General features: G+C 39.9%; 1 protein-coding gene across 1 annotated transcript in view; it reads left to right on the top strand.

The window, feature by feature from the left end:
• The window catches only part of Ctage5 (CTAGE family, member 5), a 112,765-nt gene extending 102,022 nt beyond the window's left edge, over nucleotides 1–10,743 (top strand). Inside the window, exons 27-30 of the mRNA XM_005376883.2 lie at nucleotides 443–565; nucleotides 7,344–7,402; nucleotides 8,396–8,627; nucleotides 10,144–10,743. Coding sequence (XP_005376940.1) covers nucleotides 443–565; nucleotides 7,344–7,402; nucleotides 8,396–8,627; nucleotides 10,144–10,310 — 581 coding nt within the window. The 3' untranslated portion in view covers nucleotides 10,311–10,743. The remainder of the gene's footprint in view (nucleotides 1–442; nucleotides 566–7,343; nucleotides 7,403–8,395; nucleotides 8,628–10,143) is intronic.
• Nucleotides 10,744–11,302: the final 559 nt, after the last annotated feature.

Raw genomic sequence — 11,302 nt, 5'->3', positions numbered from 1 at the left:
TCCCAGGGACCCACTGCCCTCCTTCTCTTCCTTACGTTACTTTATTCCGGTATCTAGACACCAAATCTCAGAGGCTGTTTCTCTGCTGTTCACTACTGCGCCATCTTCCCAGAAGTCCTAAATGGGAAACATTTTTAAACTCAATTGTTTTCACATATTATAATGTTATCCTGTTTAAACATTTTATACTTAGGTTTAACTCAATTTTTATACACAATAATAGAAACTTTCAAAATCCAAAGTAGCAAATCATATTTGTGTTTAATTCAAAACATACTTATAACCTATAGTGATATATGTAGTTTTGTTATATGTCACTAATTATCAATTATGTCACTAATATGGGTCAGAGTTTTTTTGTAGAAGCAGAGTGTTAAGTTCATCACATTAAGCGTAAGTAAAGTATATAATAAAGAAGGCATTTCCAAAATGTGTTTTCTAGGCCAACCATATCCTGATTCAGCTCTTCCACTGCAAAGGCAAGACAGATACTACTCTAATTCTGGTAGACTGTCTGGACCAGCAGAACTCAGAAGTTATAATATGCTTTCTTTGGATAAAGTGGGTAAGAAATTTTGTGTGTGTGTGTGTGTGTGTGTATCTGCCTGCATGTGGGTGTGCATGTGTGATTGAAAGTGGCATACTGAAGAACTGGAAGCTGAATGAAAAGCTAATGTAGTTGCTGCCTTCACTTGCTGTTAAAGCTGGATTTCTTTCCTGAAACTCTTTGTTTGTGTTTCTTGTTATGTAGTACACAGAAGTGGCACCTAAACATACGTTGGTGCTTGGTTTTACTAAGTATGCCTATGAGGAAAAACTTCAAATTTTTCTAGCTCCCTTCCATATAATGCTGTTCAGTAAGCAGGAAATTAGGCAAGCATATATATAGATGGGCATGTGAAAGCGCACCGGAAAATAGTTTAGGTACACGCTGGTGGTTTAGTCAGTTACTTTGTTTAAACATTTCGGAGTTAGATTTATTTAGCTAGCATTTACTGAGCAGTCTATTGTCAGTTGAACTATCTCACAGCCACTCACTAAAGATTGGAAATATATTATTTAGTATAGCAGTGAGAAGTTGATTATATAAGAAAAAAGTAATTTTTAAAAAGCAAAAAATTAAATGTATTGTTTAGAGGTTTCCTCAGGAAAGTCTGTTTTTGGTGGGACATTCTCTGCTTGAAATACTTACCATTTTAGAAAATCAATATATTTTGAATAGTAAGCAGAGATGCAGACCTTACAGTGTAATTTTCTTTTGTTAATTATAATTAAGATAATTCTTTCTGTTTGGTTTTTGAAAAATTTCCCCCTTTTTAATAGACTTAAATAGAACCTTAAATAGAACCAAATATATATAGAACTTAAATAGAACCAAAATACATGTAACTTTCCGGGTTTTTTTTTTGGTCTTGGCCCTGGAATTCAGGGCCTGATTCATGCTGAGCAAGTGCTCCACCACTCGCTGAACTTTACCCCAGCCCTAGTGAATAATTTTTAAGTGCCTGTTAGGAGGCGCTCTGTGACGTGGCATAGGATGTAAATGTGGGAAGATATACTTCTGCCTGTGAGATTCTAGTAGTTCATTAGAGAGGAAGATGAGTACTTAAGCTTAGTTAATGCTGGTCAGATGGAATGTCCCATAGAGAGCGTGCTGCCGTCGGAGACGGAGCTCCTGGCCTGGTGAAAGACAGATGAACTCCACAAAGGAGGTGGCATTTGAGCTGCTTTGGAGTGAACTTGGAAAACTGAGCATGAGCAAAACAACAGAGCTAGCACAAGCAGCTGTAAAGTTGAGTTACTCCTCAGTTGACATGGTTGTTACCAGGATTTAATGAGTTTAGTGTGTAGAGATGTTTTGTGAATAGAAAAATTCTATGTAAATGATATTATTAGTTGGTTGGTATTTTGACCTGTGCTGTGTTACACATATATCAGCTTAAATACTTACATATTAGTGTGTTGGTTTATATCCGTACATGGAGGTGAATGTGAGAAAAATGGTTCAAACACTGAATAGCACTGGTGGTCAGCAAACATTTATTGTATAAAAATGAATGACCTCATTTAATGCTCATGGTGATCCTATGAAGTCAGTACTTTTATTGTCCTCATTTTATGAGTTAAAAAAACACAGGCTCCAAAAGAGGCTTAAGATCTCAGAAATATCAGAGGCAAGATTTGAGCATACATCTGTTTGAGTCCAGAGCTGTGGCCTTGGCCCCTGCACTTTAATGAAAAGAAAGGCTTGTAGAGCCAGCTGTCAGTGTACTTACCGTAGTCGTGTGTCACTTAATGGCGGGGCTGTGCTGTAAGAAATGTGCTTTGGGGCTTTAGTCTAGGAGGGCTCCCTCCCTCCTGTGTACCAGCCTCCACGTGCTGGAGCACAGGCCTTGTTAAAGACTCTCTTTGGTATTCCTGTAAACCTCCTTGTGATTTATTTCTTGGGTAGAGTTCGAAAAGTCTTATAAATCTACTTAGGATTTTTACCCGGAGTAGGGTGGAGAGAGTGAATAAACAGGGCTGTTAATACTGAAGCGCTCCGAAAAGCAGCAGCCAACAAAGAGCAGCAGCAGAGAGGTAGTGCCAGGATAGTCAACCCGCCACGTCCAGCGCAAGCTGGCAGTGGCGGTGACCAGCGGTGGCTGTGTCAGTTGTTGGCATCCAGCATTACCTGGTATCATGCGGTGACATTAGGACTCTAGCAGAGCTGCGCTTCGCCAATTCACAATTTCCATCTGAATCGCATGAGGGAAACCGAGGCTGAGTGGCAACACTTGGAGTTGCCTTTTCTGAAAAGCCCCTGGTTATTCTGTCGCCTTCTGCACCCTTCAGTCTTAGGACTACCACAGCACCGTGCATGTAATGTTAGCCTCAGCGAAATTTTCAGTGGAGGGTTCGTCAGAAGAGTAACTAGTACAAAACTGAAAGGGATGCACTTTTGGGATACATTTCTCAATAGAATTCCTGTGTTGTATTCACTTACTGTGCTTTACATGAAGTACCAACTCATTTTTGAGACTGTAGGAAATTAAAAGAATGTGTTGTTAGGTGATTTCATTGTTCTGTGAACTTCAGAGCATGTAATTCATGCAAACTAAGGTGCTACAACAATGGTGGCGAAGCTATGGCATGCATGCCGCAGCAGGCGTGCAGAACCCTGTCTTTTGGCATGCCAGCCAAGTCGCTCTGGCCAAGGTTTGACAAATTATCAGCATGTATACAATAGTAAAGATCACATTAATTGTGCAAAAGTGTGCCAAAGGGAAGGTTTCACCCTTCAGTAAAAAGCTGTTTTTAGCATTGAAAGCTCTGTTACGGTGTTTTTCTTTGAAGACAAATGATGTTAATGTATGAGTTGTGTTTTCTAAACTAAAACCTCAGCGTGCAGGTTTAATTGTACTGTTGGCACTTTGTGATAAATAAGTGGGCTGTGTGTTGCAGTTTGGACACTCAGTCTCTAAAAGGTTTGCCATCACCGTGCTACAGTGTTGCTAGGCAGTATGATCTGTGGCACCACTGTCATCTGTGTGGTTGGTCTGTCACTGAACTGAAATTGTTACGTGGTACCTGACTTATCTGTTGGATGCTTACCGAAAGACAGGCATTATGGTAGTTACTGTTGTGTCAGTGATAAATAGGTGCCCAGTAAACCTTATACCTCGAGGTCTAATGAAGGAGTATGGGAAGTTGTGCTGTGTAGAGGACAAGAGTTGTGAGTAGGTAATGTTGTAGCAATATGTGGGACACTAATGCACACGAAGAGGTAGTGTATTGTGTGTGAATAGTCTAGAAGAGCTTCCTGAAGGAAGTGGCAGGTACACTGAGAATTAAATGCAGAGCTAGCGGAGCAGAAGGGGCATGGCAGTGTTCTAGAGCAGTGATGCCCAGCCTTTTAGAGACCGAGTGCAGCCCATCACCCACTTACTCACTGCAGAGCACCAGCATTGCGATTCAACCTGAATCCTGAGGTTTAGTTTAGAAAAAACAACTCATACGTTAACATCTTTTGTCCTAAAAGAAAAACAACACGTGTGCTGTAGGTTTGCCACCACTGTTCTAGGATGAAGATTAGCATATTTAAGGATTCAGGGTTAAGAGTGCATAATAAATTATGTCTGTACCCTGGAGTGTGCCAAGGAATAATTAAGCAAATGGCCTCTGAAGTAAGCATGGCTTAGATTTTGCAGGACCTTGCAGACTGTTCAGAAACTCGGACCTGTGCTGTGTTACACATATATCAGCTTAAATACTTACATATTAGTGTGTTGGTTTATATCCGTACATGGAGGTGAATGTGAGAAAAATGGTTCAAACACTGAATAGCACTGGTGGTCAGCAAACATTTATTGTATAAAAATGAATGACCTCATTTAATGCTTATGGTGATCCTATGAATTCTCGGGATAATGGGAGAACGTTAAAAGGAGTGTAAGCAGAACAATAATATGAGCTCTGCATTTTATAGAGAAATTTCTGTGGTTGTGTTACGAGGCTTAGGGAACAGTAAGATTGGAGGCAGGGTAACTTCAGGAGACGGTGACAGGGATCGGTGTGAGTGACGATGGTGATTTAGTACAGCGGCTAGGTCAATGTGAATAGACATGGAAGAAATAGAATTAGCAGTTAGGACTGAAGCTCTGGGAGGTACAGGAGAAGGAGCCCTGGCTGATGCCCAGTTCCTGGCTGTGGTGCTTGAGTAAATAGAGGGAGATACCAATTATTATTCTGAGACAAGGAGCAAGTTGGATAAGAAAAATTGTAAGTTACGCGTTGAATAAAGTTAGCAGCACTAGCGCGGCATGGTGGCACATACCTGTAATTCCAGCACTGGGGAGGCTGGAGCAGGAGGATCACCGTGTGTTTAAGGCCAGCCTGGGCTGCGTAAGCAAGTTGAAGGGCAGCCTGGATTACACAATAAGACCCTGTCTACAAAAAAAACTTAGCACTGATGATACAGCTTCATGACTTCAAAGAGGTGGGTCAAGCTTAGAAGTCCTTGAAAATATGTGGATCTGCATCACAGAGATGGAAGTCATATCTAATTAAAGCTATAGGAGTGGCTAGAATTTCTCAAGGGAAGAATAAGAAGTACTCTAAAGTGGCCTTTCAGATATACCACTGCTTAAAGATGGTCAGAGATAGTGGACTTCAGTGACCCTGAAAAGCAGTAGCTAAAGAGAAAGAAGGGCCTTGTTAAGGAAATAGGCTGAGAGCATTTCAAGAGTGAGGGTGTGGTCAGCGGTGGAACATACAGTTGCTCCCCTTTATTCATGGGGAGTATGTTTCAGGACCCCACCAGTGAACCTTCTATATACTGTATTTTTTCCTATGTCCCCGGCGGCATTACCACATAGCATCAGAGTTAATCTGTCTGTTCTTGTTGTTTTAGTTACTTTCCTCATTCCTGAGACAAAACACCTAATACCCAACGTTAAAGAGGGAAAGGTTTATTTAACTCAGAGTTTGTAGAGGTTTTAGTTCATAATAGGCTGGCTCCAAGGCAGGGTGGCACGTGGCAGAGGAGCAGCCATTCATAGTGGCAGAAGACACCAAAAGCAACAGAAAGCAACATAAGCCTCTTTCTGCCCCCTTTATCTTATCCAGACTGATCCAGCAGTCACCCACGCTTAATCCCAGCATTGCACAGTCTAGATTCCGCCACTTCTGAAAAAGTCCTTTGACCACATGAGGCTTTGGGGGGGGACATGTAGACACAAACTGTAACACACATTTTGTGCCCTAGAGCCTCCTTCACATCACTGCTCTTGTACATTGGGAACATTATTAAGTAAATTGATGGTAACTTTATGAACACAAGCACCATCATATTGTGCTTGCCAGTAGTCTGGCTGATAACTCGGATGGCTGCTAAGCGGCTAATGCACCGGTAGGGTGTGCAGAGGGAATGCACTGGACAGAGCAATGACTCGTGTCTCAGGCAAGGCAGAATAGAACGGTGTGACACTGTATCTTGCTACTCAAAAGGGTGTGCTGTCTAAGACTTCTAAATTGTTTCTGGAATTTTTTACTTAATATTTTCATACCATAGTTGACAGCAGGTAACTAAAACCCCAGAAAGTGAGACAATAAGCAAGGGGTGGCTACTGTAATGTAAAATAAGGACTAATAGTATCTATTTTAGTTTAGCACACAAAGAGACTTTCTTAGTTTGCAGGAAATAATTTCAGTGGAACACAGTACATGTTGCAAATATATTACAGTAACACGAGATAAAAAATGGAGGAATTCTGAACAATACACACTCAGTAGCTGTGGATGATGAAGGAGAGAAGGAGCTAGAAAGGAATCTTAATTCTCAGTTTTAACTAGGGAAGGCTTGGGGGTAGCAGAAAGAGAGGGGGAGAGCCAATAGAGGGGAGAAGATCCTGAAGGAAGCACCAGAAGAAGGATTCTGAGGACAGGATCAGGGTTGTAGTTTGTCTGGAAGGAGCCTGAGGTAGGGGAAGAGATCCTGATAGTAGGGGAAGACAGTTGTGAAATGTTTATGCTTGACCACAGATTCAAAGGTTTGAAGAGAACAGAGGTTCAGATTGCTGAGGAGAAAGCTGGCTTAGAAGACACAGAAGGCAGGAGAGGCTGTGTGCACCTGAGATTGGGTGGAGGCATCGGAGTGGTACCAGCTGCATAAGCCTTTTCTCCCCTCCTGTGAGTGTTAGGTGGCTTAGACATAGATAAGCAAAGTAGAAGCAGAGCTTATTATGTTGAGATGCAAAAGTGAAAAATGATCAACCAGACAAAGATACTAATAGCTGGATGAAGTGATGGACTTTGGGATGTAGGGGGAGATGGGAAGAAAGGACAAAATTGAGTTACACTGGAGGACTGGAAGCCTCAGTGGTATCCAAGGACAGATGTAGGAAGAGTGACCATAAGAGAGAAGAGTTAGTGATCGTGGTCAGAGAGAAGTTTGCATTTATGCTTTAGAGGCAGGAACATTTATTTAGAAATGGGCTAAGTTCAAATGGCTGATCTTCCCACCTCACCTCGTGGTTTTGCTCTATAAAAGTCCCTAGAAAAGATAGAGTCTTGGGCAACCCACTTGGGTCCCCCCTTCTGTCCCTCTCTTGGACAAAAGCTTTTTTTCCCTCAATAAATATATTCTGCTCTTCAAAAAAAACAAATGGCTAATCTTTATTACTTGGTAGATGAATAAGAAAGGAAAGAAGAAAAAGGAGAAGGAAGAAAGGAAGGGAAAGAGTGTTAAGCTAGTGCTTGCCGACAAGTGGAGTGGGGAAATAGTGTGTCGTCTATGGTCAGGAAGTAATCTAAGAATAAAATGATAAGTCGTGTATTTTTTCTGGTTTCACTTCTATGTCTAGATGGGCCAGTGTCTTCAGAAACAGAATCGAGTAGAAATGATACCAAAGATGATCCTGGTGTAAGTATGGAAGATAGAATTTTATCCATGTATTAAGGAGCCTTCTAGTCACTTTTTTAATAGAATAGAAATACAGCTAATTGTGATATAAATCTTTTCTTTTGATATAATTCACTTCCTACTTAGCATTAAAGCTATTTTTTGCCTGAATTTTAAACTATGGAGATAAAGTACAACTTGCAGCTAAGGGTTTAAATTAGTTTATTAGTAGAAGAAGAAGTTGAATTCTTTTCCCCCTTGGATTTTTATTTGAAAAAATAAAACAAAACAAAAAGACCATACAGACATGTTTTGTTCTGTTTTTACAGTGCTGAGGACGAACCCAGGGCCTATGTGGGAGGCAAGCGCTCTACCACTGAGCTGCACCCCAAGTTTGTTTACTGCATTTGCTTAATTTTGGCTAGTATTGGCTGTATCACTGAAAATATAAACATAAGCATCTTGTCATTGCTTTTTTCCCCAGTATGTACTTGATAAAAGAATGTGCATTTTTCTGGGTGTGGTGGCACACACTGGTAATCCCGGCACTCTAGGAGGCTGAGACAGGTTTGAAAGTTTGAGCATAGCTTGGATAACTTAGTGACTTAGCAAGACTCTGTCTCAGAATTTTTAAAAAAGTGTGTATTTTGAAATTCTTGAACTGTATGTGTACTTTAGCTTTAGCCAGAATACTACTCTGTTGGTTAGGGTTGGTTTCTTTTTTTTTTTTTTTTTTTTTGGTTTTTCTCCGGTACCGGGAACCGAACTCACAACCTTGCCAGGCAGGCACTTTTGCCGCTGAGCTAAACCCCCAGCCCCTAGGGTTGGTTTCTCTTGGGTTAATAAGCCCAGGTGACATGTTAACGGGGAAAGCGGGATCTTGCTCTGTAAGAGTGCTATGGGCTGCTTTCTGCCTAGTTGTGTATCTGCTTTCTCCTGTGCCTAAGATACTTAGCAACATTATTGTGAGTTTTGTGGTTGTTTTAGTGACTGCCATATGTGGATTTGTTACAGAATTCAAATGTGCCTGATTCTTCTCTTCCTGCTGAAAGCAAAGCAACTGGTCCTGGCTTTGTTCTTCCACCTCTTCCTCCAGTTGGAGGTCAGCCATTTCTGATGTATCCGAGGAGCCAGGTCATGAGGAGAGGATCTCCTTTTCCTCTACCTCCTCCAGGAAACATGTATGGAGCACCTCGAGATTATTTTCCTCCAAGGGAGTTCTCTGGCCCACCTCCTCCATTCCCAAGTAAGCCTTACTTTTTAAAAACTTCATTTGTGTTTTATACAGTAAATCAAAGATACTGATTTTACTGTCTATTCTTATGGTAATACAGTAGAAGAATAATCTTTCTGACATTCTGTGAATGTACCATTACTCTTCCAAATTGAAGGGCAACCAAATACCACTAGACTATAGTGAGGCTTTAACTTGATGTATCTTAATAATGTGAAACTAATTTTTTTTTTTTGGAGACAGGGTCTTACTATGCAGTTCAGGCTGGGATTTAAGTATGTAGTCCAGGGTGGCCTTGATCTCACAGCAGTCCTCCTGCCTCAGTCTCCTGAGTGCTGGGATTACAGTTGTGTACCACCATGCCCGGCAATGTGGAACTATTTCTGTATTGTAGTAGTCTGGAAAATCATTGACTTTTTGCAGTAGTCTTACGTTAAGACAAATTATTTATATCCCTCTTTTTTTTTCCCAAACCTGGGAACTGAACCCGGGGCCTTATACTAGCTCTCTACCACTGAGCTACATCCCCAAGCCCATTTTTATTTTGAGTCAAGGTCTCGTTAAGTTTGTCCAGGCTGGCGTTAAACCTGTGTTCCTTCTGCTCCAGCCTCCTGAGTAGCTGGGATTACAGGCATATGCCACCATGGTCTGGCTCATTCAATGGAAACTTGTTATTTTTGGCAATTAGTTCATTATAATTTATATTTTTGGATTAAAATTACTGGCAACCTGGGTGTGGTGGTGCACACCTGTAATCCCAGTACTTGGGAGGCTAAGGCAGGAGGCTTGCCATGAGTTTGAGGCTAGTCTAGGCCACATAATGAGTTCAAGGCCAGCCTGAATTACACAGCAAGACCCTTTCTCAAAAAAAAAGTTACTAATTTATTTTTAAAAGTCGCTTTCAGAAGTAGTACCCATGTAGTCTTACGTATTTAAAACCTAAGGTGTATTTATTATGTTGAATTTATTGAAAAATCTTTCATAGTCTCATGTAAGAAAAAAGGAATAACGTTATTTTTATAGCTATACTCTACCATCTAGAACTATAAGTTTCTGCAGAATAAATACGTGGTTACCAAATAATAGACAAAAGTCCGTACTTTTGTCTTACGTTGTCATTCTCTCAGTTCTTCTCTGTTAAGATTTGTTAGGGGAATTTTTAAGATGATTTTGGTGTCACTGGAAATGCTGTAGTATAATACATAGTCGGAATCACTGATCTGAATGTTAAGTGGTGGAAATGTTATTACATGAAAAGGTTTTTAAAAGTGAGTTTTGTATATTATGAAATAATTCTTTTTTTTTTATAAAAATTGTGTTTAAAATTATATTCCCTTTAACCGTATACAGTTGAAAAAAGAATATTTTTCTTCATGTAAAAAGTTAACTTTTAGATTAAGTAATTATTCTGGTGTCAGTTTTTGAATATAAGAATAGATATTGGAACTTACAAGCTGGTGATTTTAATAGGGCTGCAATTCAGGTTCTTAAAGTTACAAAATGTTTTTTTACCAATCTCTTTGAACAGTGAGAAATGTCTATTCACCACGGGGTTTTCCTCATTATCTTCCCCCGAGAGCTGGATTCCCCCCTCCACCCCCACATTCTGAAAGTAGAAGTGAGCTCCCTCCAGGGTTGACGCCGCCTTCAAGTGAGCCTGCTGCTGAACATCCAGAGCCACAGCAAGAAACCTGACAATAGTTTTGATTTTTCTTCAAAAGTAATTTTATCTCATTTTCAGTTTAAGTAACTGCTGTTACTTAAGTGATTATACTTTTGCTCAAATTGAAGCTTAATGAAATTATAATTCTCAGGATAGTATTTTGTAAATAAAGATGATTTACATATGAATCTTATGAGTAAATTATTTCCATTTTATTTTATTCTAAGCAGTACAACTACTTTAATTTGATTAGTCCACTATTACAGAAACAATAAGAGGAGTTTTATATATGTAATCTTTCAGTTGAGGATATTTTAAATTGCAAACAAAGGTTACTTTTATGCCAAGAAATGTATTTACTATCATTGTAGACAAATGTGAAAGTAACTTTATGCCTAAATAAATTTTAATTGATTTAAAGTCTTATTTGGCATTGACAATAAAATCAACTAGTTTTTCCATAAATATGGCTTCATAAATTAGTTTTTTTCTGTACCAGCAAGTGAAGTTCCAAACTAAATCTTTTTGTGGGGCTGATTTGATTATCTTATGAAAAATGTGCCCTCTTTCTTGCAAATAAACATGGGTGACCCAAAGCAACAAATTAATATACTTTAAGAAGTGAAAATTGATTATATTTTAAAGAAAACCAGCATAGTGCCTACAGTGAATTTCAGAATTTTGATCTTAGTTGTTCACTAGTTTTTTTGTACAGTTTTATTTCATTTTCCCTCTTACTTTTTTAAATGTTTACTGTTTTCTGTGGGAAATGTTGAAATTTGCTCTTGGATAGCTGCTGGGTTTGGGCCAGTGAAGCCTTCAGAGAGAAGAACTAGGACTGCAGAGATAGAGGGTGTCTTTTGCGGGGGGGCAGGGGACTTCACCAGCATGGGGTGAAGCCCTGAACTGACTCAGACCACCAGATTGATTGAGGAACAACAAAGACATAGAGTTCTGCTGAGTGCAGATGTTTGTTTCAGGTAGCGAGGCAGGCCAGCAAAGATGGTGACAGTTTGGCTGAATA

The sequence above is a fragment of the Chinchilla lanigera genome, unplaced genomic scaffold, assembly GCF_000276665.1.
Source record: "Chinchilla lanigera isolate Chin_1 unplaced genomic scaffold, ChiLan1.0 scaffold00008, whole genome shotgun sequence".
NCBI lineage: Eukaryota > Metazoa > Chordata > Mammalia > Rodentia > Chinchillidae > Chinchilla > Chinchilla lanigera.
Note: the sequence above shows the minus strand (reverse complement) of the source record. Positions and strands in the feature narration are given on the sequence as shown.